Genomic DNA, 27,014 nt, shown 5'->3' on the forward strand with positions numbered 1-27,014 from the left:
TAACAAATGATATGCACCAATTATGAACAGTACTTTAAATAATACTGGCTGCTTTTTTGTTTCTTTTTCTGGCAGAAGGAGAGTGGTGTTTTTTGGTTTTAAGCTACCCCTTGTAAAGAGATGAAAAAACTCCATATCAAAGCTCTCTAGAATTGATATATGTAATTAGCATTATTAGATATCACCTAAAACAATACCATGTATCTGCACGAGGAGCTGGGCTAGAATCATAGAATTGGAAGAGAGGGTCATTTAGTCCAATGCCTTGCAATGCAGGAATCTCAACTAAAGCATTGTTGAAAGCATTGGGCTCTCATGGGAAACAGATTCATATAGGCAGTTTGTCTCACATGGGTCTGTTCCAAGTAGTAATCATGCATGAGAACTGGGCATTCTCTACCTGCCTGGTAGCTGTTACAAGCAGCAGCAGCCTGCACCCAAAAGCAAGGCATGCCAATATGGTAGAAGCTCCTCTTCCAGACTGGCAGCTTCACTTGTTCTGGATAGTCTTCCTAAGGAAGAGATGGGACTTATTTTCCTGATTGGGTTAAACAGTAAGCCCGTGAAAGAGTTTTATCTGGTTTGCAAGTACCAAATTAATCAGTCCACACCTTCATTAATGAGAATGCACACAAAATTTAAAAGTTTGGCGTCTCCAACTTTCTTGTTTTGTTCAAAAGACAATTGACCCCATTCCATAAATACTCTCCCCATCTAGCTTGAAGAAATGAGTCTCCCTTTGGGGTAAACTAGGAAGCACAAACCCTTTATTCTGAGAACCATTTGAAGGAGAAAAGATCCCAGCTTGTGTTGGATAGTGGACCAGAACGGGCCAACTCTACATCCTCTCCTGCTTCCTATTTTAGCCTCAAACCAGCCTTTATCTGCCTCCTGCTGGACAGAAATGTGGATCACAGCTGCGAAAGAAACTTTCATTTCGAAACACTTAACATTTTCACGAATAGTTACATGAGACATACTATGGCAGAAATAGAACTACCGTGGTATTCATTTTTAAACAGTTACTGTATATCTCATCGCACACTTCACTAAGGTAACACTGAAATTATATCCTTTACACCTAGCTTGGAAATAAACATGGCAGTGCTACTGAAAATAGTGTTTCTGTGTGTTGCTATTTGGTAAAGTAGAAAAAGTGTCTTTAGAACTGTTCAGGGCCAAAACATAGGACAGACACAAATCTTACTAGAAAGCAGTCAAGATCTGCTTCAGCATTATTTTTATAGCCAGCATGATTTTAAAGATTGCAGTGTTTAGTCTTCACTCTTGTGTACCGAAAAGAGCAGTCAATAGCAAGCTTTCTTATCTGTTCTCTGGCACAAAGTATCTTTTTGAAGAATATACAAATATCAGCAATATTAAACCCCTTAAACTCAAAAGGTGCAACTTATGAACTGTAATCAAGTCAATTACCTGCACATGTGCTTATTTACCATGCTTCTCATGCATTTTCTACAACAGTCTCACATATTCTGAAAACATCCCTTTATTGTGCATGAATATAAACTGAAGGAACTCTTTTCCAGTTATCCATACAACCTATCCATTAGAATAAATAAGGGGTTCCATTAAAAGTGATGGGGGAAGGGGGTGAGCGTCCAGAAGATCATGGATACAGTATATTACTTTACAAATAAAGTGACTCCCATACAAAACAGCATCAAGATTGATATTCTAAGATAGCACAGGCATGCTGATTTGTCCAACTGCCTTCATCAGGACGAAAACAAGCAAACTCCAATGATGCTCTTTACAGAATCTTTTGTAAGATTGAGTTGGCCACATCTAAAGAGTCATCTTTCACCAACACAATATCATAGCAGTCCATATATTTCTCCAGCAATTCTTCAACCTAGGTTTTAGAACGCAAAGAAAAACCCAAATGTCAGAAAAAGCCAAACATCAAGAAACATATTACAATTTGCCAAGTCAACACCATTTTAAAAGGAAAGTGGTGATATCTGTTTTTTTTCTTTTACTATGTAATGTAGGTGGTGTATTCAAAGATGTTTGCAACCAGATTTCAGAACTCTGGAAAGGCCTTTAAAGTACAAAGGATTCAACCCTGTTCCCATAATTTTGAGAAGCAAAATATAATTTGCTACCCTGAATACATACTGCACACAAAAGCTATTTAGCACATATGTAAGTCAGGCTGAAGCACTGCTATATTTTGTAAAAAAAACCAAAACATTACTTAAATACAATGCAATCTGTGGATTTTATATTGCAACCATACCAGGAGTCAATGAGATATGAGATGTGGCTGCTGAACTTAGGCTAGGTTATGAGTTAATAAGGATCTCTGATGAGTAGATAAGTAAAAATAAGTATCAGGGTTGATCAGTATATTTATGTACAGTCAATGATTATTTCCGTTCCCGCCCCCCAAGTGCATCAGTGGAGCACATATAAGCACGCCTTGCCCCGTTCTGCCCTTTTAGTGATGTGCTTAGTGACGTTTTCAGTCACTTCTGGGTTCAGCGCTATGCGCAAACATGTGTCTTTTGGACGCATGTTAATACGTAGCCTGTACAAATAATTTTTTTGTTCTGTATTATGGGGTACTAATGGACAGGTTCAAACAAATCATTCCATAAAACCTTTCTTTCAGCTGCTGCACATTTCATTCTGTTGTCAGATTTGACCTCTATGATATTCTATAAGACAAACAATGACCTTGAATACTACATAGGGAATGCTGTCACTAGGAAGGCCCACCCCAAACCAACGTTGTCTCTGTCTTGGTGTCAGGCAAATACATTCTTGTTTCTTGGGTATTTGAAAAGGACCAATGATTGGATGCTTGACTATGTTTTAAGTATGCTTATGTAATTTTATTATTTAGTTTTACTTTTGCTGTAAATTGCTTTAGGATCTTTTGTAGCAGGAAGCAGTACATTTAACAGTCCTAACCTATTCTCCGGGTTTTGAACGTTTTTCGGAACGTGAATGTTCGACATGGCTTCCACTTGAGTGCAAGAAGCTCTTGCAACCAATCGGAAGCTGCGCCAGGTTGTTGGACGTTTCAGAAGTCAATAGGTGTTCTGGAACGGATTATGCTCTACATCCGAGGTTTGACTGTATTAAGCTTCTACCCTCGAACACATTCTGTGTTAGAAAATGGTATAAAGGGTAAAGGGACCCCTGACCATTAGGTCCAGTTGCGGATGACTCTGGGGTTGTGGCACTCATCTCGCTTTATTGGCCGAGAGAACCGGCGTACAGCTTCTGGGTCATGTGGCCAGCATGACTAAGCCGCTTCTGGCGAACCAGAGCAGCGCACGGAAACGCCGTTTACCTTCCCACCGGAGCGGTACCTATTTATCTACTTGCACTTTGATGTGCTTTCGAACTGCTAGGTTGGCAGGAGCAGAGACTGAGCAATGGGAGCTCACCCCGTTGCGGGGATTTGAACCGCCAACCTTCTGATCAGCAAGCCCTAGGCTCTGTGGTTTAACCCACAGCGCCACCCACGTCCCACTAGAAAAAGGTATACATGACCATATAATCTAATATTATGGACCTTATGCTTATCAAAGAGGCAAAGACTTACCTTATCGTTGAGATACCCAATCTTAAGAATATGTTCAACATTTGCCACTCCATCTGCCATAGTTAAATCTCCTTGAGAATCTCCAAGCAGTATGATGTTGCTGTTGTCCTTTAACTGTTTGAAGTACTCTGTATTTTTCAAGGCACCATCATGTTTGTTGTAAACATGAATCAGTTCCCCTTTAAATCCTTTTAATACACCCTGTTAAACATGACATTAGTTAGTTCTAAGAATGGTCTTAGCAAATTAACAAGCGTCCCTTCTGTGTCTCTTTAGAATGTTTCCAAGAGGCTTTATTCTTTCAACCAACTTCAATTATATGATGCTTATCATAGTGAGAATAATGCTTTATTCAAAGGAAACTCATTCATTCACTCTAGGAAACCTTGTGTCCTCTCCCACTTTGAATCTAGTCTAATATTTAGTCTAATATCCAGAGTAGACACACTGAACTCAACAGACTTAAGTTACTTAATTGATTCTAACCAATCTACTTTGTACACCCAATACATTTTTTTTATAAATACTTGAAAATTACCGGTAATACTTTGACCCTGGCTCAGTGGTATATAAGCAGCCAATGGTGTTACACGGTTGGTCATGTGACCCCATCAGCAGTTTGGCTGATGCATTCTGCACCAACTGAAGCTTCTGGACCAGACCTAATGATTGGCTTTAATATAGGAAATGCCCATTTTAATGCTCGAGTCGGAAGCTACTTCCTTAGTAGTACAGGATGTGTTGCAATGAATTAACAGTATGCATTTGATATGTTTATACCTACATTCTCATCAAAATCCATGAAGTTGGAAACTACTTTGACGTTGGGATGGTAGACACCTGCTTGATGAATGACTTCTTCTAAGATGTCTCCAATTCCAGCAGAAAATATGAATACGGGAATATTATGTTCATGGAGTTTATCAAAGAAATTCTCATACCCTTCTCTGTAAAAGCAGATTTGATTTTTAGAAAAGGAACTAAAGCCTGATATTACATTTTTTATTGCAAAAATAGAAATTTAACATATCCTCCCCCTAAAATATCAATGAAATAGGCAAGATGCTGGTGCATTTTTTTTCTTTAATGGAAAGTTTATTTATCTATGGTTTCAAAATCTAAAACATTTGATCGAAGATGACATTTTGCATTAAAATCAATAAAAATATTAAGAAAAATGCTTTAACAAATATCTGTTCTTTTTTGAGCAACATGTCCTTCAGGTCATTCTGCTTTGCAAACGTAAAACAGTTTGCTTCTCAAAAAGCAAGGGTGTAGCAGGAATTCCTGCTGCACCTTATCTGTAAAAATGACAAGATAGGGAATTTTTTAAAAATTAACTAGCTTGTGCAACATCTACTTTCCTATTCCTCAGGCTAGAGGGCATGAAGATAAGTAAAGGTTGCATGTCAGATCCTTGTACTTCAACCTAATAGATGTATGGATAGAGAAGAGAGGAACTCAAGCATTCTGCTTAAGTAGTGCAAGGAAGGGGAGACACTAGCCTGCTAATCCAATCTGTTTTTTTAAAATTGGAGAGCACATATGGGCATGTAACAGCTTTCCATTTCTGTAATCCCCAACGAAGAAACCCCTTCCTAAAATCTAATATTATGCCACATTTACAAAACTAGAGAAACGGAATACTAGGTTCTTACTTACTTCAGCATAACATCAGACTCCCTCACAATTTCAGCAAGTTTGTGCTTTTGTAATCCTTGTTCAATAAGCAAAGCATGTGATTTGTTGTACCTAAAATAAACACCAAAAACATGTTATTCGTGTTCATGTAGGGTAAAAATTCACTCTCTTTTACTGGAAAAGGAATGTTTCAAGTTAGGGTTGCTGACTTTTTTAGGCACTTTTGGAATTCTGAGAACCACAGGCACTACAGATATTTTGATAAAATAGCCAAAGCAAAACAAACAATGTGCCAGCCCAATCTTTAATGTAATAAAGTGAAATCTGTAGCATAATATCCTAAAGTCCTAGGTGTGAAGTATTTAATTTTTATTATTTAATTTCCATGCTTTTTTCTTCACATAAATGCCCACAAAGCAGGTTACAACATGACAGCAAAAAATGCAAATCAATATATCATTATAACAACAGTCTACAGTGGAACCTTGGTTCTTGAATGCCTTGGTACTCGAACATTTCGGCTCCTGAATGCCGAAAACCCGGAAGTAAGATACGGCTGTCAGCTATTGTTTCTGGGGTGCCTGTGCCAATCGGAAGCCATGCCTTGGTTTCCAAATGTTTCGGAAGTCGAACGGACTTCCGGAATGGATTATGTTCGAGAACCAAGGTACCACTGTATATGCTAACTCATTTGAAAACATAACACAGAAATCCAAATAATTTATTTTGATAAGGACATTGCAACATTTTCAATTCTCTATAGAATCAATCATTAAAACATATCAATCACTATCAAGTGGTTAGACTATATAATCTTGAGTCATATATGATAAACATATGCAATCAGATATTAACAATAATATAACCAGCTTCAAGGACACTGAAATAGTACTATATCAAATGGTATCAAAACCAACAAAATGCATAAAATAAAGTGTTTTAGAGAGCTTCCCTAATGCTACTTCAATTGACTGCTAAACAATAACTACATTAAAAGCAACTGCATGAATTCCCACCCTCTCCCCCCAATGTTCATCCATCTATTTCAGCTTTTTCAAATTTTCTCCTCCTCTAACAGGTCTAAACTGAATTTTTGCATACGACTACACAGTAGGCCACACATGGCCTTTGTGCCATAAGTTCTCCATCACATATCTAAAGAGCCATTTAAGCTGCACAGTATTTCCCCTTTTCCTGATCACAAATTCTTGAACAGCACTGGAAGATTTTTATGCCTTTAATTTTGACAACTGCTATCAGAAAGAAGGGTGTTGGAAACTCCATGGCAAAAGATAACTCAGGCAACCCTTTTGAAAGAAATCTAACTACTAGATTATGCCTTTTGTACATAATGGTACACTCTAATTGGCTGCTATTGTTTTACCAAAACAATGAATGTTTACTCATGCAATATTGTTTTGGAATTCATTTTAAATTCATTTTATATTTTGGAATTCATTTTAAATTTTGAGTGTAAAATATGGAAGCGTGCTTCAGTAATCAAGTCAATCTAACAATTAAGATGTAAAAGTTTGCTATAATATTAACCATTACAGAAAACTTACCACTCAACCATGTAAGGATACTTCTCTTCAACTGTAAGACTTGGATCAATTTCAATAGCATAATACATTTCTTTCAACTGGTACAACTGAAAAAAGAAAAGTTCAAACATTCTGCATATGTTGTACTCCATGATGACAACTTTTGTGCTTTGATCAAATCATCTAAACAAATTTGCTACTTTAATCCTTGTATATTTCCTGTTAACATGTGTATAAGAATAATTTCCTGGTTTTGGGTGCCCTGCACAATGGAGGATTGCTGCTGCTGTTGCTGCTGCTGCTGCCGCCCTAGTGCTAAAGCTTTTCAGTAAAAAGATCAGGAAATATTCACCCTCCACATTAAAAATCTATTTCAGTTAAGGACTTTTGCTTTATGGCTCAAAAACCAATTAACAAAGCAACAATAAGAAATAAAAGTTGGCATATTGATTGGACCCAATGCCATCAAGGGCCAGTTTGGAATCCAGTGGATCTTGGGATTCTCATTGTGTTTTCCTGCCGAAAGCTTCAAACACAAGGGGCTTGAACCATCCCATCAGTGGTACTTCCACCCACCTGTACTTTTGGCAGGCAAAACAGAGTTCTGTGCCAGAGCGGTGATGCAGGATCACATCATGGGGGAAGACCAGTGGAACTGCTTTGGGATGAGTGGAAGAAAACCACCACTGCATCCTGTGCAACATACCAAGGGTTTGGAATTCACTGTGGCATAAACTGTTGTGTACTGAAGTCCACCATCAGATGCAGAAAATGTTATTTTCACTTGGGAGATAAGTGTAACACACTTTGAGAAAAGAGAAAAAAGTGGGGCCAACAGAGCACACTCGTGAAATAATTTGACATTAAGCTTGAGTGGAGTAATCCTTTACAAGTGTTGTACTGTAAGTGGCCACAACAAGGGGCAAATAAGTAATTTTTAGGATTACCTTTTTGCGACATTCCTCTGTTATAAGTTTGCAGTTGTCAATGATGTCTGAAAGATGTACAGAATGTTATTAGAACAGTGCATGATTCTAACTTGCCCTAAATCAGTGCAATAGTTTTAACCTGTTAAAAAAAACTAACAATGCTATTTGTTTTAGAAGTTATAAAGCAATTATTAAAATCAGTGTGTTAAAAAGAGCTACAGACATCAAAACATCTCCTTTTGAAAATCATTAACTTATTTCATTAAAGGAGGATCTTCCATCCTATATTTGCATAATATGCATACACAGAGTTTTCATGAACGAGGTGTAATAAATTGCAAGGGAAGAAAAACATTACTAAGGGTACTGAAGAGAGAGGGGACTTCTTAGGATCAAATACTGATTATCACCTACTATTATAATTCTAGTATCTACTTAAATATACAACAGACCATATCTAATGCTCCAGCTCCATTGCTGCAATGAACTTCCCTACCTGCAATAGACTTCCTCTTCCGTTGTTTTCCCTCTAGCCCCCTGTGGGTTGACAAAATTTATTTCAGAGGGATGGGGAGTCCTCTGGAGTAGATTTCGGAAGAGGAAATGGAAGCACCACACCCAGAGCATTGGATACAATTCATAAATTCTAGAGAAGCCTATTCAGAAATTTCAATGAGTTCAATGGAGCTTTCTACCAGGTGAGTAGATAGATGTTTGCAGCCTATCTCATAAACAATAAATAGTACTTACTATTTATAGTACTTACTATAGTACTTATAGTACTATTTATAGTAGTTACTCATAAACAATAAATAGTACTTACTATGACATGTTGGACATCTTTTGCCATTGTGGGAAAATCTACTCAGTGTCATATCAAAGTCTGTAATTATCTGTAAAAGGCAGATGAAACAAATTATAAATCACGAGCACAAATATTAAATGCCTAGAATTTAAGCGAGGGACAAAGTTTAAAAAATATACACTGAATGGCTCATAGTGTAGAAGTATGAGGAAAAGTGTGTGTGAACCTTGAGTTCCCGTGCTCCTCTGGAAAGGTTGCAAGAAGGAATTTGGAACTTTTTGCTGCCATGTTTGACTAACCACAGGTTAGCACAATATCAGCACCAGGACAAACTGAGGTTAGTTTTAACTATGGTTTATAAAAACAAGCAAACTTCAAATCATGAGTTGCGAAGGTGGATTGTTTTAGTAAACCATTTTTTAGATTAAACACAATTTAGGGTTCAGATGTAATACGAAGCTGCAGTTAGTCTAAACCAGAGGCAAAATATTCCATCCTCCTCTTCATGGTCATGCTGAACGCAGAGGGCCTTCTCGGTAGTGGTGCCTCCCAGCATCTTACTTTTAAAAGACATCTGAAGACAGCCCTGTTTAGGGAAGTTTTTAATGTTTAACGCTGTATTGTGTTTTTAATATTCGGTTAAGAGCCGCCCAGAGTGGCTGGGGAAACCCAGTCAGGACAGGCAGAGTATAAATCTATTATTATTATTATTATTATTATTATTATTATTATTATTATTAAAAGGGGTGGAGGGGAAGCGTACAAGTCTAGGATCACCCCTAAAATTCAAGCAAATGTAGTCAATATCAGTGCATCAACGTTATTAATCAAAAAGGCATTACTAAAAATGATGCAATTATACACCTGAGTTGTGATGAGCGTGTTACTAAGAATATTTAAATAAATCCCACAACTCTATGGATCTAGTAAATGTCTGTATATATATAGTGATTTTGACTTTGCTAAACAACAGTTGCATTATGGTTAATTTCTACAAATGTGTTTTAGTCTTCACCTGAAGTTTCGCAGCTCCTCCTTTGATGAGACCACAGATAATTTCTTCCACCCTTTCTGGGTCCCTGATATGGACCGTTTTCTTCTGAAATTCTGGCATCTAGAAAACGTGCACAAGGGGTAGATATTAAATTTATAAAATAGAGCATTTCACAAGTTCTGTGGATTTCAGGCTTATAGGATAAAATACACTACCATTTCTTTAGAAAGGGAAAATGATGAGTGGGCTTAGTCAACATTCATACAAATCTGTATCAAAACATCTTTACATTTATTCACAAAACTCTTTACTTTCGACTGTAATTATAAGCACTTTGCAACTGGTGAGCATATGAAGCACAAAGACACTACTGCTGTTACCATGTTGTTAGATACAGACTGAATAAATGTGTTGTATAGTGGCAGGCCTCAAAGCTTTATCATAGTTTTGGAAGATCCTTCGAAAGCATAATTGCATGCATTGGCAAGAAAGAAGTTATATCAAGTTTCAACTCCGATCTCTCATGTATATAAACACAAGTCCTCATATTCGCACCCCACCCTAGGATTCTGATCTCCATAGGCCACACAGCATCCGCAGTGATCTATAGAGTCCCTGACAGACCAGGTAGCACATTTGGAAGAAGTCACAGAGTCAACATAGGTAGTGCAGACTGCAGACGGTAATGATTTGTGTAACTCAAAGCCTAAAGCTTATAGGCAGGACTCTTGTGCATAACATGGGAAAGACTAGAAGAAGCAAGTAGGCTTTGCAGATCACCCCCAAAGCAGCAACTCACCTGGGGGATATCTTTTGATCAAACCACATTATTTTCAGTGGACAAAGCAACCAAACATTCTCTTGTCCTATCACCAATGTAATCAACATAGCTAGGAAAGAACTACTACCAAGAGATAAGAGCTGGAACAGTACAATTACATCCTGGCAACATCCTTTCAGGAAGGATGACAAGCTTCCTGTCTCTCAAAGAATGGAATCCATTTGCTTAATGACTCAGTTTTAAACATGTATATACTTATGACAGTATGTGTGTTGCTGACATAGCTATGAAGGTATCTTGGTTGAGGCATGCCATTCTTGCTAAGCTACATACAGAAGTAAAATCCGACACAGAAGCTACTGGGCACAAAACTTTGCCCCTCTATAGTTGACGTTGGGTGCCTTCACTGCACTTTTTCGGTGTCTGCTGAAAACATTTTTGTTTAGCCAAGGCCAGCCAGACATGTGGAAGCTATCATGCATTTTAATCCAATTTTAGCTGTTTTCATTTTCTTAGTGTTCTAAATACTTGCTCTAACTGCTTTGGCTGATAATGTTATTGTTTTATTGCTTTGAGGCTTTACTACAAGCAAGTGGTATATAAATCTTAAAGAGGACGGAATCTGTATTTGTTGAAAATCCTCTAGGAGGGTCACAAGTGAGTTGTCTGTTTTGTCACATTAAGCTAAAATCTACTTATCTGGTTGATAAGCTATTGCTTAGTAACAGAGACAACAAGCCCTATTATTTTTTAACCTTAATAGCATATACCAGTGGGAAACCAAACTGGAATATGCGTATATCAATTTTTAACTGATCCTAATTTTAAAAAATGATGACACAGATACAGTGTTAACAGTGGGATGGTGCTTCATGTAAACATCATGCAAATTTACTTAGTTATTTTCTATTTTTTGTTTATTAAGGAAAAATAAAATTGTTTGCCAGAAAGAAAATAATCCAAAAAGACTAGTTTATTGCATTATGAAAATCACCTAAGGAAGGTAGTACTGATATAAGAAGCTGCACAAACATGGTATAAACTGGAAGGCTTGGGAAGCTAAGGTGGAATTTACACACATATAAAAACATTGTGAAAATGCTTTTGTTAAAAACGTTTTGAAAAAATATACTGAATTTGCCATTAGCTCACCATCGCCATCTAGTGTCACATTTGTATAATGCACTTTACAACACACTTAAAATGTTTTATTTGCAGCTGTATAGCTGAGTTGTAAGTACAAAGGAGAAATAACACTTTAAGTCCCAATGCAAGCTTTAGGATCAAAAGTACTTGATCTTTCGGTGGGAGAAATTAGTTTTAAAAGAGAATGCAGAAGATGGACCTTATGGTTTTAACCTGCAATTTTAAAGAACTAAGCTTCTGCCCTATTTCATTGCTTCTACTACATTTTTTCTATATTTCTGACAATATAGAGCATACTTACGTGAACAAACTCAGAGGAAAATTACTAAGTAATTTATTAGACACTCCTATATACTTATTGTCTGAAAGTAGAAAAGTTCTTTATACTCAATCAATCCCCAAACATGTCAACTTTGAAGAAGTCTAAGCAAATTTAAGGTTTCTTTCAGTGCAACATTAAGCCAATATGGTCTGGCACAGAGTGCTAACATAAGATTTAGTAGTACCACAAGAATGCTGTCATAAACAAAGCTCTACTTTGTTAATAATTACTTGAGGTACTTGCAGCCCTCTGCTTAACTACAGTTAGACAGGACACATGGAACCGCTAGTGAAAGATTGCAGATAGTAGGGCCCAGAAAGGCTAGTAAGAATAAGGTTATCTGGACCGTAAGTTGCTTATGTCTTCATATCACTGATCTCTGTGCATCCCAATATTAAAGAATTTTATTTTCCTAAAACTGCCCTTAACTGATTAAAAAAGCAATCCTATGCTCATCCCAAGTAAGTGTGTATTAGAACAGCACAGTTTGTTTTGCTGATAAGAACAGATAATACATTCTGAATTATGTGATATAATGTTTAAGATAAACTTCTCATTCAGAAATATTTCAGATACTTAGCTCAGATATCTCTTTCAACAAAGCAAACATTCATACCTGGCTGCTGATAGGAGAACCTGCTATCTGATGGAACGGATTTGTCCATCTGTTCCAAGAGTGACGGGGGCTATGTCTTTCAGTGCTAATTACATGGTGCTATAATTGTATACCCATAAAATACTATGCATGTTGAAGAACAGTAGTTGCAAATATAATATTAAGTACAATTATCAAAGTTTAAAATATTGTCAGCTATAGTTATTCATTACACTGTTTTGGAAACACCTTGAAACAAGACTCCTAAGAACAGCAAACAACAGAACAGTGTATTTATAAACAGATAGCCATGTAAGCCTACTCTACTGGTATATAAAGTTCCCACAGCATTGCCAAGTCTGTTTATCAGTGTTTATTTAAAGTAAAGAGCTACTTTACAACCTTCTGAAAAAACAAGCTAATTTAATTTCTATTCTACATTAACTATTTCAGTTTTGGTAGAACTTCTTATCAGGAAGAGCTTTATTGCCTTTTTCCTTCTAAAAGATACGAATTAAAACATTCTACATACAAACTACATACAGCTTAGGAAATGTGGCAAGGATTAATTATGAAAAGTAACAATCAGTTGCATTTATGGCGTGAGGCATGGTTAATATAAATATGGGAACAAATTAAGATCTATGCAGTTTCAAAAATTTGTGCTGTAATTTTGGAGTTCTGTGCTGCCTTTGTGTTGCAAAGAATGGGACTGGATTGTGTCCCCTGCTATATAGGCTGCTGGGAGCTTTTCTCACTACCTTTAGTGGTACATAATTGGAGGAGGGGAGTCCCCTATAAGCAATGAGTTCCTTAGGGCAGAACTGCTGCAGGCCCTCTGTAGGGTAGGGGACAGTGGACCTGCAGCAACCAAAGTGAGAATTTTGCAGCTAAAGGCAGCAAGGCATTATCCCCTTGCTTATAATAGAAAGTGTGATAGAGCTGGATAGTTTTTGATCACTCATCTGCCACATGATGCCCTGGCTAGGAATAGGATCAGGTTACAAGACAGTAACCTCAGAAAAAAATGGGATGGGTCTTAGTTTCAAATATAAATGTTTGGGATCAGACTAAGTTTTTTTAAAAAAGCTAGTATTCCAAGCTTTGAACAGCTTTGTAATCCAGACACTGTATTCTTCAACCCTGAGTATGCAGATGTTGTCAGACTCTACAACCCACATCAGCCTGGACCACTGGCTAAAATACTTGCAGATTATGGGAGTTATAGGGGTATATGTTATTATTTGTGTTGTCTACTTCAGAAAAATAACTTATTATGGTAAGAAATTAAAGTTTTTTGCAGTGATGGTAATAGTCAGTTAAATGAGAAAGAACTATCAGCTCTCTCCCAGGTTTAGTAGACAAAACTTTTAATGACAATTACTACAGCACATTAAAAGCACAGAGCTTTAGCTGTTTAAGAAGCATACCTGATAGTGTCATTTATCTCATTCTTGAACTAAAACATACACAAACATGTTATAAACTTCTGCTGCATGCATGTTACTGATACACTAACAGACACACACATTTTGCTACTACTAAATTCTTTTCAACTGATCGCATGATGCAATGGATGGAAATGCACTTCACACCCAAGAATAACAAAGTGGTTGCATGCAAACTAAGCTTAATAAATCTAGAAGGTCTTGATGTATATAGATGAAGCAACACGTAAAAAATCATATCGGTAAAGGATGCTTGCTACAGTTAAGAGTCTTACTCAGAACATTTTTTGATGCTAGAAAACTCTCTAGACTTGAAGTCATTTTGAACTTTGGATCTGCAACACTTACAAAATGAAAAATAAGTGTTGAAGTCTGGACTGTGGTTATTTTTGGACAACAGAGTTGTCAGGAGTTTTCCTTTTTTTTTTTTTAAGGGGGAGTACCTGTGTGCTGAGTTTAGGGCACTCTTGCTTCTTCTGTTCTTGATGCTTTCCTACTGCAACAGCACAGGTGACAAGCAGACTCCAGAGATGCAGGGCTTGCATACAGGCTGCCAACAAAAACCAAGCAAACCGCTTAAGAAATGGTCTGCCACATTATTCAACGGTCAGTATTGTGTGTATAAACAAAGTATAAAGGTAAAGGTAAAGGTACCCCTGCCCGTACGGGCCAGTCGTGTCCGACTCTAGGGTTGTGCGCTCATCTCACTCTAGAGGCCGGGAGCCAGCGCTGTCCGCAGACATTTCCGGGTCACGTGGCCAGCGTGACGAAGCTGCTCTGGTGAACCGGCACCAGAGCAGCACACGGAAACGCCGTTTACCTTCCCGCTATAAAGCGGTACCTATTTATCTACTTGCACTTAGGGGTGCTTTCGAACTGCTAGGTGGGCAGGAGCTGGGACCGAACGATGGGAGCTCACCCCGCCGCGGGGATTCGAACCGCCGACCATATGATCGGCAAGTCCTAGGCGCTGAGGTTTTACCCACAGCGCCACCTGCGTCCCAAACAAAGTATACACAGAGATTAATCTGGATAATTCCAGATTTATTCATATACATTCTGATCTATAAACAGCTTTCAACAGTCTGGGTCAACCCACAAATCCATGCATTTGTTCTATTCATAGCTAAAAATGCTAACAGGGCAATCCTGAGCATGTTTACTGAGAAGCAAGTTGCACTGTGTACAATGGAGATTACTTCAAGGTAAGCATGCAGAGGATTACAATCTAAAATGACAATTTTATGAATATATACCAGGGAGTAAGCCCTGCTAAACACACTTACTTCTCAGTAAACATGGACAGGATTGAATTGCATGATGTTTAGAATTTGCAGCAAACTATCAAAATAAGATAAACCTGCACAAAGCTGGCAATACTGGCTCAAAAGTCAAAGCTCTGTTTACAACTTACCGGAGGAGCTTGCTGAGGCAGCTGCAGCAGCCAAAAGAAAATTCTTCCAGCTAAGTAAACACTAATATAGCAGCAGAAGGTACAGCTGAGGGCGTTTCCAAAAGCAGCCTGACTAATCCCTGAGCAAAAAACCCGAGCCCTGTGACGTACGTTAGGAAGGCACGGCATAACAATCCAGCCTGCCAGATTTACAGATGATCAGATGAGAAAGCAACAACAGAACCCCAGAACCTCAACAATCAGGCAGTTCTGACTGATCAGCAGGCAAATTAGGACTGCTGTAACAAGAGCAAAGCGCTTATGTGGAAAGCAAATCCTATTTTATTATTTTAAAGAATTTGAGCCATGTATTATCAACATGCTGCTGAGACTTACTGGAGTAAACAATATTTCTGTCTTATGATGCCTAAGTCACAGATGAGGTAAATTATGATACGTACTTCTAAATGTTTTAATTAGAGTCATGAGGCAGAAGTCAATAAGGTTGATTGGTTTGAATATGTAAGACAGAAGAAGGCCTAATTGTTTTTCGACAGATACAAAACAAATGGGAACATTTCTAGGGTTAGAGCAATGTTCTCCAGATGTAGGGTCTCCAGATGTTGTTGGATTACAACTGCTCTCATCCCCAAACAGTTTAGCCAGTGGTCAGAGATGACGTGAGTTGTGGTCCAACATTGCTTGCGGACCCAGGGTCGAAGAACATTGGCATTAGAGGACCATCTCCTCGTTGTAAATTTATATAATATATATATATATATATATATATATATGTGTGTGTGTGTGTGTGTGTGTGTGATACACACACACACACTGTATGCCCATATACTATTATTAATATTTCTGCCACAATGAAGGAGGAAAATTTCTCCAAAGTGTGGAATCAGATTTTCTATGAAGAACAAAATGAAGCAATACATCCTACAAAGCCAGTGTCTTTTTCAATATTAAAGTCTACAGTTGTTCAACTGTCTGCTCCAAGAATAATGAGAGGCAGAGACATAAGGATTAAATCAGGGATGTCCCTAACAAAAGGAATATTTGAGAAGTATACTGATTTTATAATTTATCTCCAGGAATGCTTTAGCTGAAACATGGCACAGAGGTTATTCTGAAAATAATGCAGCTTGCTCATGGCAAGGTTTTAACAGACATCCATATATAGCCTGTAAGATGTCTAACATTGTGTGTATATTAGTTTCCTTAAAGTAACACTTATTAAAGTTTTTCAAGAGTGTCAAATTAAGGCTGTGTCAGCTGCGAGGAATGATAAAACCACATGACACAAAGCTGAACAGGAACCAAAGAATTTCACAGTATAATGGAGTTTACAATTCTATCAGCACAACATACTAATACTGTGATGGGGAAAAAAAATTCCTTAATGCCACACACTGAATAGGGCAAAGTGAATACTTAAGAAACTGAGGTCAGGGTAGATTGAGGGTAAAGGTTAAAATGCTTAAGAAGTTACTGTTTCTTGGCCAATATGGCCAGTAAGAGATAATACTAGGAGTTTCCATTTGAATATTTTCCACAGCAAGGGAAAGTTACTGGAAAAACCTACAGCAACGCATCACACCCCTTATTTGAAAGTCTGTTGTTGTTATTCTGAAGTAATTTTTACTAAAGCTGACCACTATTAAAACTGCTTTAAACTAGGTTGTGAGACTTTAGCAAAGACTCTGCCTCTACTATATATCAAATAATTTCAGAACCATACAGATCCACAAATCTGCAGAATAATATTTATTATGATGCAATAAATATGGAAAGCTAAATCAAAAATTTTGTCAAGGCTTCAACCAGAAACCTCATGGTGACCTATCTGGCACTGTGTATACTCAGGTTGGAAAGCCTTCTTTAAGCACAGCAAACGAACCTTGGTGTGCAAGCATCAGCACCTGAAGTGGCAAGCAATATAATGCCACTGACTTGACCAGATCTGGTGTAGTATTAAGAGTTTGGCTTTCTGCCTTGCCCAGGCACCTTCAGTATCTTCTACCCTGTTGCACTTCAGGCTTCATCACAGCACCTCTCTCACTGAAATATTTGTAACCTTGTGGGCTCACCTAGGCAATCCTCTTTGGCTCGAAACAAGAAGCCAAGATAGGCACCTTTCACCAAACACCTTGTCTATATCCTAAGCCTGCAACAATGGAAACAGATCCTATAAAACTGGACCAGATGGTGCTCTGGTCACTTCTACAACTGCATCAAGGACAGTGTCTAAGTCAGAATAAATATGAGCAATTTTATTCTCAAAGTGCCTAGCAAACGTTTTGTAGCAGGCCTTCAAAGGTTCCAGCGTATCTTCCCCAGGAACTAGATGCAATAGCTCCATCAGCACTAAAAAAACCAAAAACCTTCTATTGAACAGCTGCTCAAGGATTAAAAGGCTGGGAAGATTGTTTTGCTGCCTGATAACATGCTCTTCCATGTCTCCAGTAGTAGTTGCTATGAGACTTTTATCACCTGCGTTGTAGCTACCATTCTCTTTTTTATTGCCCACAGTCCTCTATTAAACCACGATGTTAGCTAGGTAGGGGAGGCTGCTTGAGAGAGATGATGTCAACAGCCTTTCCCATCTCACCATACCATTGTGAGACCAGCAGCCATGTCAAAAGGAAAATCCCAAAATGTCCAGGAATCCATCATATTCCATAAATATATGGTGGCAGACCAACTTAATGGTCCATCGTCTCTGCAGAGGGGGGAAGCTATTGTCAATCCAAATTTCTGAGGAACTGGTCTAGTTGTAATGACAGGTTTATAGAACCACTACCATTTCAGACATCAAACCTGCTACTCAATCAAAAATACTAGGTCAAGAGTGTGTCCGACAATATGTGTTGGGCAGGAAACATTGAAAGAGCTCTATGATTGTCACAGCAGCCATGAAGTTCCAAGCAGATCACCCTAAGGTGGCCCAGGTGTAAGTATTGTCCCAGTGAAATGTCCTGGGGGTTTCCAACACAATGTCTGAGATCAGCTCATCTTGTCCAGGAAAGGAAACTGATGGGCAGTGGGGTCACTAGAACACCAACAGAATTCTTATATGTCTCTCTGGCCCAACACCAAATACAAACTCTCAAACCCAGCTCACATACAAACTTGTCCCTAGTGAAGGAGGTGTCAGTAACAACCCTTCCCTGGCCCTCTAGTCCATATTGGTATTGCCAAAGCTGAAATACATCAACAGCTCTCACTTTATCATGGATATATATTTTTATTGTGATTTGAAATGACATTCAAAAGCAGCACCACATGACCAGAGTACAAATCAACAACACAACCCTAAATCCTCTGGCTTGGGGGAGGATCTGAAGAGGAGACTCACCACTTTTGCTTGACTGGCTTGTCCAATGCACACACAGTCAGCGCTTGTTGGGGTTAAACCTAAAGCATTCTGAGTAAAACTGACTTATGTGGTAACGAAGGAGAAAATTATCCTTTTATTTTTTTGTCTAAATCATTTTTTAAACTAGCATAAGTGAGTGAACTTTAGCTAACCCCTTTTCAGTACAGAAAAAATGTTTGGAACTAGTATCTTGGTACACTGAGTGAATGTAAGGACAGAACCTATAGATAATAACCATGACAACCAATACTCTGGTACACTAGAGGCAAGAAAGACATCAGCTATGTGGAATGATCTCACTTTATCATAAGTTATTGAATAAAGAATGAAATTAACAAGGTAGAACAGCTAATGAATAAGATAATAAATCAAAAGAAGGACACTGAAGAATAACTGTATTTAACCATGGCTATTCAGAGGAACTCAAAACTCCTCATTTGCTTAGATTTGATGAAGTGGGTTGTAACAGCTATAGAATGTTTTATTTTAACTATATGATTTCTCCCCTTAGTATTCCATGCAGGCTTTCATAGAAAGGCCCTTCTACCTGGCCCAGGAAAAGGAAGTCAAGAAACTGTGGTAGCACAGAACAAAGGGGAAAAACTCTTTTTCGTGTTTGTTGCTGTCCTGCAGCTGCCATTGCTTCTCACCTCCTCTTCCTGGTGAGTGTAGGCATTTCTACAGCTACCCTCCTGCCAACCTAGCAGTTTGAAAGCACGCCCGTGCAAGTAGATAAATATGTACCACTGTGGCAAGAAGGAAAACGACGTTTCCATGCGCTTTGGTTTCTGTCACGGTGTTCTGTTGTGCCAGAAGCGGTTTAGTCACATGACCCAGAAAGCTGTCTGTGGACAAAAGCCGGCTTCCTTGGCCTGAAAGCGATCAACGCTGCAACCCCATAGTTGCCTTTGACTGGACTTAACCATCCTGGGGTCCTTTACCTCACCTTTACCTTTTACAACTACCCACCTGCTCTTATACGATGCCTGCAACAACAAGCCCAAGGATGTGTGTGCACAAGAATGCACACACACATTTTAAAATCTGCAAAACTAGACTGGAAATAAGCAGATAAAAACATTGACTCCATCACAGTTCTGATGGCACTTTCCAATTTATCCTAGTTATTTGGTAACAACTTGGAGAAGAAAATATGAAGACTCTCTAAGCACACGCTCTACCTTGGACAGCAACCACAAGAACATGAAAAGCACAAATTATTACAGGAGTAAGGATACTTTGTAAGGCTTAACTATGTTCTGGACCATAAACAACCCTATGCTTAATTGCTCATTATTCCAATATGTGTACACTGAGTTAAACTACTGCTTGATATCAACCCAAAACAACCCTAGATCAAAACAAACAAAATCCAGTTATATGCCTAGAATATATTATTCCAAGAATAACTGAAGTGAAATGTTTGGACAGAATTACCGTGTGTGTAAGTAAGTAAGTAAACATACAAACAATTTGCTTATCCCATTTAGTTTTCATATTATATAATTTTTTTTGCATAATTTCTTTGGGATAACACTGAACTGCTATGAATCAAGAAAAATGAACATAAAAGCTATATTTCTTATAAAGAAATCAGTTCTGTGTAACAGCTTCAGGGCAAATTAAACACAAAAACTTTTCAAAACACAAGTTAAACATAACTAGTGAGTTTTTCATGCCCATAGCTCCACTAACACTGCAAATAACTGTACAGCTGCAAAAGTCAGCAAACATGGGAATAGGTGCTGGGATACTAGGATCTACAGTCATCCAACAAAATGACCTTTCTCACTTGTGACTCAAATTGCAACTATTAGTCAGCACATTTGTGATAACTATCAAGATGCTAGGAAGAATCAGTTTACAGAGAAACTAGGACAGGGCAAAGGGTGCCATTAGGCCTCCTACAGCAATTTTATTCCAAGGCTTTCTAAAGCTGCACTCCTACATTTCTTACCAGAAATGAAGTTTCACTGAATTTAAGGGCCTTGCTTCTGGTCATACAGATTTAGGACTGAGTTTACAGAACCTGTATTATTTCAAAACTAGCACAAAGTTAAAAATTTACTGGGTTAAATTCTATTTCTAAAAACACACACACCATAGGTCCAATTCTTCCCTTAATGGTGGTAAGTTAAATCCTGCACAAAGAACCATAAGCGGACCTTGTACTTATTTAAGAAAAGAACAAACAAATCTGATATGTCCAGGCTTTCTTTTTCCTATGCTAATTGGAAAAACGTCCAACAGAGCATTATTTGGGTTAAAACTCCAAAGAGCACAAAGATTAAGCAAAGAAATAATGAATAGCCAGCTATATTAGGGTTGCCATATGCCCAGGTGTTCCCGGACATTTCCTCTTTTTTGGGGGGCCAACATGCCCATTCGGGCGGATTTTTACATTTTATATGAAATGTCTGGGTTGGGGGAGTTATTATTAATTGGTTTGATTGATTGATTGGGGGGCATGTGCATGCTCGGGAGGGTGCAGTGCCCTGGAAGCAGAAGTCCTGAAGCGACTGCGAGGTCTGGAGCGAAGATCAGGTAGGAACTGTGGTTCTGCCTCCACTGCCAGCCTGCCACCAGCATCGCTGCCAGGCCTGCGTGCCTTTTCCCCCAGCTCGGGCTGGTCGTGGCATGCAGAGCAGTTCTGCATGGCAAAGCTGCTGCCAGCCCAAGCTGGGAAAGAGGCGTGTGGGCCTGGGAGCGGCACTGCTGCCTCCACCAGGAAGAACTTTCTGAGCAGTTTTTAAGCAGAGGTTGAATGGCCATCTGTCATAGATGCTTTTATTGAGATTCCTGCATTGGGGTCCCTTCCAACTCTACCATTCTATGATTCTATGAAGGCTCCTTGTCACTGGCATACAGTATTGTGAACATGGGCTATTATAAAGACTTCCTTCCTTGCAAATTCAGCCAACTCAGAATTCTGCTGCTCATTTTTTGCCAAGGAATGAATATAGGGAGTGCATGTGCTCACTCAACTGCACTGGTTGCTCATTTGCTTACAGGTAGACTCCAAGTACTGATCTATAAAGCTAGGCTCAGTATTCTTTAGGAAATATATTTCTTGATTTAAGCATGCATTGAGTCTGAAACTAGAAACCTAAGGAATTTAGCCTGTGCACTTTCACTTAACTCTGGACAAGGGAGGGAACTGCAGAGACCAGCCACAGAAGCCTCCTTGCACCAATAGGCCAAAACAGGTCAGAAAACACTCCCTAAACCTCATAAAAGCAAACAGACCAGCCCTCCTCATTTATCTGCAGTTTGTTAACTTAGCTGGTTTTATGTTTAACAAATCCAAAAATATTCATTTCAACGGTGTTATGCTGATATTTTGTTAAATTGTTGAAATGCTGTAATTCTATTATTTAACTGTTTTCCTAAGTTAGTACGGATTTCAGTGGGTATATACATTTCGATATTATTCTCTGTTTGGTCACTGTAAGGCATTGTTTTCCACAGAAAGAAACCAATATTAATGTTCAGCTGAAACTGAATGAAATGGTTTTATTGACTGTAGCCAGCCTTTGTGATCTCATCTGCGCCCTCCACCTCTGCTGCAGAAGGGCTCAGTTTAAATACTATATTAATGCTACTGTTCATTGTTGTTTTATAGTTTTATTTGCTTCCTAACTTGCCATTAGTATAATAGATATAGGCCCTTTATAAATACTGTATTAATGAATGCAGTGCCCATATGAACTTGCATAAGTATATATAGTTTGAAACCAAAGCTATTGGCCTGATTTGATTCTTGCTTTTTCTCCATTTAAAATAAACAGAATTTGAGGCAATGGTGTTCAGTCCACAGAATAACAGAGCTGTGCTTGTTTATCACAACAGTCTGCAGTCACAATCTCTAGGCATGAAAGTCCTTCAGCACTAACAAAAATTATCCCATTCTGGTTTCATAATATGGCAGCATTTACTTCTTCCAAACCCTTGTTCAGCTTTTTAAACAAATATAATCCTAATCACACCAAACAATGGTTATGTCTGTATATTATGCTAAACAAAGGTTTACTGCAGGAGTAGGAAACCTCTGGAATTGGGGCCAAATGACCCCAGGACTCACCCCAGGCCATACCCCTACCTGACCCCACTTCACACCCTTCATGGGTGTTTTGCATAGCTGGAATGTATCCTTGACCTTCAATAATTCCTCTTGCTTACCAGGATTCAGGTGTGTGTGTGTGTAGAAACAGCTGACTTGTGTGGCATGAATGCAGCATACCATACAAAGCGTCACATCATTACCTTACTCACATTTTGCCTATGGCCCCCACCCATACTGGCAAACTACCCTGGAAGGTTGTCCATTACAAAATGTGGTTCTCAGGCAGAAAAATGTCTCCTACCCCTGGTTTAAGCATGTTGTCAATGAACCTAGTTGAGGTGTGGGCTTATATGCTTCCCCTTCTCTCTCTTTTTAAATTGTTTTTAAAATACAACTTTATTGAATAATACAATCAAATTTTCAGATATATCTGCAAAAACACAATTATTTACATATTTGCCAAACATATACTGTGAAAAAGGATAAAAGATAAGAAAAAATGAAAAAAGAAAAGGAAAGGGGAAAAAAAGGAAATGCTGTTTTCCAAAAACAGTAATTCCAGAATTACACTTATATACATTATAAAACAAAAATTTAATTAAAATATCTTAAAAGACTTCCACCACCTAAACCACACTTTTGTTATTTATGCTTCCCCTTCTCGTTTCAGGGCTGCCATGAGGAATTCAAAACCTTTACTTCTCTTTCTCATTAGTCACAATTTAGAGTTTCAGCCAAGCTGTAAACTGTGGATTATGTTGAACTATAGTTAAAGTTGGCTCGTTTTAAACAAACAAAAGTTTACATAAATGAAGGTTTGTTGGTCCAGATTACATATGACAAATCATGGTTAAGTAAAAACTTCTGAAGTTCTCCTTCTGATTGTCTGAGAGGGACACATGAACCAAGACTCACCCTAGCTCTTTCACATTACACTAAACTATGTTTTAGCATGCTGTTCAAACACGGAGAAAGGTTAAGAAACTTATATATGGCCTAGTGAGGCATCATAATTGACAAAACAAAGTTACAGACATTGCTACACCATCAGGGGTCAGGGCACCCAGACTTGGTGTGCCAACAGACAGAAAACGAAAACAGCTACAAATCACAATTTGAATGTATGTTTGAAACACTCTGGTTTCCGTCATGGTGTTCTGTTGCTCCAGAAGTGGTTTAGTCATGCTGGCCACATGACCCAGAAAGCTGTCTGTGGACAAACGCCGGTTCCCTTTGACTGAAAGCGAGATGAGCACCACAATCCCATAGTTGTCTTTGACTGGACTTAACCGTCCAGGGGTCCCTTACCTTTACTGAAATCTTAAACTATAGTGTGGGATCAAAATCATGTTTAACACTAGCTAATCTTTGGCATGGTGTCTGAACTGAGTCACAGTTAGAAGTAAGGCCCACTAAAATAATCATGAATACTACTAAGTTGTATGTCTTCCTACTGTTATTCCTCATTTCATCAACCTGGAAATAGCAGTGTTACTACTTACTGACTTCCCGAAGAATTGTGAAGTTTAAGGAAACAGTGCACAATTGTGATTCCTTTAAGGAAAGTCGTATGTTCTTTTTCTAACATTATGCCTTTGTTCCAAGCCTATGCCAACATATTCTTTGTGTTCCATCATGACATCACTGTTTCTATAGGAACTAGTCTACTAATATGGGAAAGCAAACAAGCTTCAGCAGCACACACAGATAAGCTAATGTAATATATACATTATTGATTATTCCATTTCTGACCACTGTAGAAATTTGCCTCTTTAGAAACTAAGTAGTACATACACAATTCAAGCACAGAAGAAGGCTGAGGGTATTCCTAAATTTACTACCAAACAGAGTACAGTGGTACCTCGGGTTATGAACTTAATTTGTTCCGGAGGTCCATTCTTAACCTGAAACCGTTCTTAACCTGAGGTGCGCTTTCGCTAATGGGGCCTCCTGCTGCTGCCATGCTGCTGGCGTGCGATTTCCATTCTCATCCTGGGGCAAAGTTCGCAACCTGGAGCAACTACTTCCGGGTTAGTGGAGTATGTAACCTGAAGTGTTTGTAACCTGAGGTACCACTGTATTATGATGCTTGCATAATAATGAAACCAAGGAGGCACAGAGCAAATAGAACAAATAAATAAGGAGACCCAATAAAAGCTATAATCTATGCTGTGGATGTTTCAACCTCTGCAATTAGAATCAAACTGGTAACAGCATACTTATCTAACAACATCAAGGAATAGAATGCACAAATTATATTTTGGCTACAATTGTGGATTTTGTGATATTGTCAGAGGTGGGCTGCGTTAGGTCTTGTTAGAGGCTTGATACAGCTTAAACCTCATCTCCTTGGAGTCTCTCAGTGGTGGGTGGGTGCTTTTCCTTTCTGCAGGAGAGCAGTAACGGAGGGGGGGAAAGCAAAAGGAATAGCATAGATTTGGAAAGAAAAGCTATTTAGAAAATGAAGCATTGCCTCAGTGTAGGACTTACAGCAGCAATTGACAGGGAACACTTTCTGGGATGTAATGCAGAGGCGAGCCAAGAAAGAAATGGGTACTGAGGGAGGAAGAAAGGGAGCTCAACAATGAGAAGAATCTCAGTCCTCCTATATTAGGAGTCATGGACTCACCAAAACCCCTCTGAAAGTTTGGGAGCTTTGATGGCACTCATAAATTGGCTGCTCACATGTGGGGGGAGAGATTACAGAACAAGGAGGACCCCATAAATATAGAATTTGGAGAATACAAAAAGGACATGCAGTAAAATTTGGTAGTTGCTGTTCAGGGTTCCAGGCAACCTGCCATGCTTTCTTCCAGGAAAACCTACTCTATTCCTCATGGCCCCTGGTTTTCTGACACCCCCCCCCCAGTTGGCTAGCGGTTTGGACCTACATGCAGGCTCTGCTGCCCTCATATGGCTGTCTCCCCCCCCATTTTTTCCTCTCTGGTTGCCCAGAGCTTGCGGATACCTCCCCCTGCAAGGATGATGCCATTTCGGCTACAAAGGTTTGACACGCAGTTACTTCTCATCACTGAAGTTTGGTTGCAACAACTTTCTTTCTTTCCTTCCTCCCTCATCACAAATCTTCAAAGAAATACCAGCTCCCATCAAGTGTGCAAATGTATGTCTTTCTGATTATTTTGGAGTATTAAAAAAAATCATGAGTCCCCCACCAGCCAGTCCTTTCAATGCAAATTTACAGGTGGAGCTTTCCACAGTCATGAACCTGAAGGACAGAATTAATTAACTGTGGATGAATTAAACCAGGGTGAAGGAAGCACATGTTTTGCCCTCAAATTCCATATGGGATACTTAGAAAGTCTTATGTGCATACAGACACCCTAGGGCAATCCACATTAGGCGGAGACTGCAATTCATGAACATTCACTAAGGAGTACATTTGAATTATTCATGCACAGTGCTGGGCTGCACCAACTTTGCTTAGAAGTGAGCCTTGCCAGCTTCAATAAACCTCATTCCCTAACAAAGTGAGTACAAGATTACGGCCAGATCCTATGCACACTCGCTCACAAGCAACTCCAACTCTGATCATGGAACTTACTTCCAAATAAATGCTTGTAAAGGTGATATCCAGATACTTTTGAACCATTTTCTATGGCTTTTTAAACAGAGGAGGGGCAATATTGGTTTGTTTTGGTTTTACTACATATTTTAAATTCTCATTTTGTATTTCTCTGTTGTGAACCACCCTGAAATCTTCGGGTGAAGGGCGGTATGCACATTTAATAAATAATGTTAATAATAATAATAAGGCCCAAGAAGCTCCACTAATTTCCATGTGGCCAGCAGCTAACCAAATAAACTGACGCCTAAGCATGGTCAGTCCAGAAGCAGGTGTCCCTGAATTGAGTTTGACGGGAGACCAATTATTTGTTTATTTCAGAAAACTTATACACCGCTTGACTGCGAGAAGGGGGGGGGGGGGACGAAAACCGAAAAGCAACCGCTCGAAGCGCTGCGCCTGCAGCGGGGCTTTACTCCCGAGTAAACAGCGCCTCGGCAGCGCGCTCCTACCATCTCTATAATCTTGGTCTTCCTGCCCGTCTTCTTCTTTATGGTGAAGATGTACTGGGCCAGGACCACCCCGCCGACCAGGGCGCACACGCTGGCGCTGGCCACCGCTCCCATCCTGGCCACGGCGCTCTTGTCCATGGCGGCAGAAACCTCTCGCCACGCTCCGGCCTCGCGGGGTGAGGGGGAAACCCAGAGGGAGAAGAAGCCTTACGTTCAGGTCCCGGAGGCGGGCAAGAGCCCCGCACTGCCTCACGCCGGTCTTCCTCTCAGCCGCTCGCCTTCCTCTCTCTCCCTCTCCGTCGGCTGCGAGAGCGGGCGAGCGCGCATGCGCCACCGCCAACCGCCGAGCTGAGCGGCCG

The 27,014-nt window shown here is 39.2% G+C and overlaps 1 protein-coding gene across 6 annotated transcripts; it reads right to left on the reverse strand.

Moving 5' to 3' along the window:
- Positions 1-1,489: 1,489 nt before the first annotated feature.
- On the reverse strand, positions 1,490-27,008 carry NT5C3A (5'-nucleotidase, cytosolic IIIA). 6 transcript variants are annotated; one of them, XM_080975991.1, is made up of 10 exons: positions 26,867-27,008; positions 14,226-14,332; positions 9,512-9,610; positions 8,515-8,584; positions 7,710-7,756; positions 6,784-6,869; positions 5,240-5,329; positions 4,362-4,524; positions 3,578-3,778; positions 1,490-1,873 (listed from the first exon to the last, which is right to left on the reverse strand). In XM_080975991.1, the coding sequence occupies exons 2-10, from the start codon at positions 14,325-14,327 to the stop codon at positions 1,772-1,774; spliced, it is 960 nt and encodes a 319-aa protein (XP_080832117.1). In that variant the 5' UTR covers positions 14,328-14,332; positions 26,867-27,008; the 3' UTR covers positions 1,490-1,771. The 6 variants fall into 6 exon arrangements, with proteins under 6 accessions (XP_080832117.1, XP_080832119.1, XP_080832120.1 ...); XM_080975993.1 differs by having other exon boundaries at positions 26,656-26,979; XM_080975994.1 differs by having other exon boundaries at positions 26,682-26,935.
- Between the last annotated feature and the right edge of the window lie 6 nt (positions 27,009-27,014).

This window comes from Podarcis pityusensis (genome assembly GCF_964106645.2).
Source record: "Podarcis pityusensis genome assembly, chromosome: 12".
Taxonomy (NCBI): Eukaryota; Metazoa; Chordata; class Lepidosauria; order Squamata; family Lacertidae; genus Podarcis; species Podarcis pityusensis.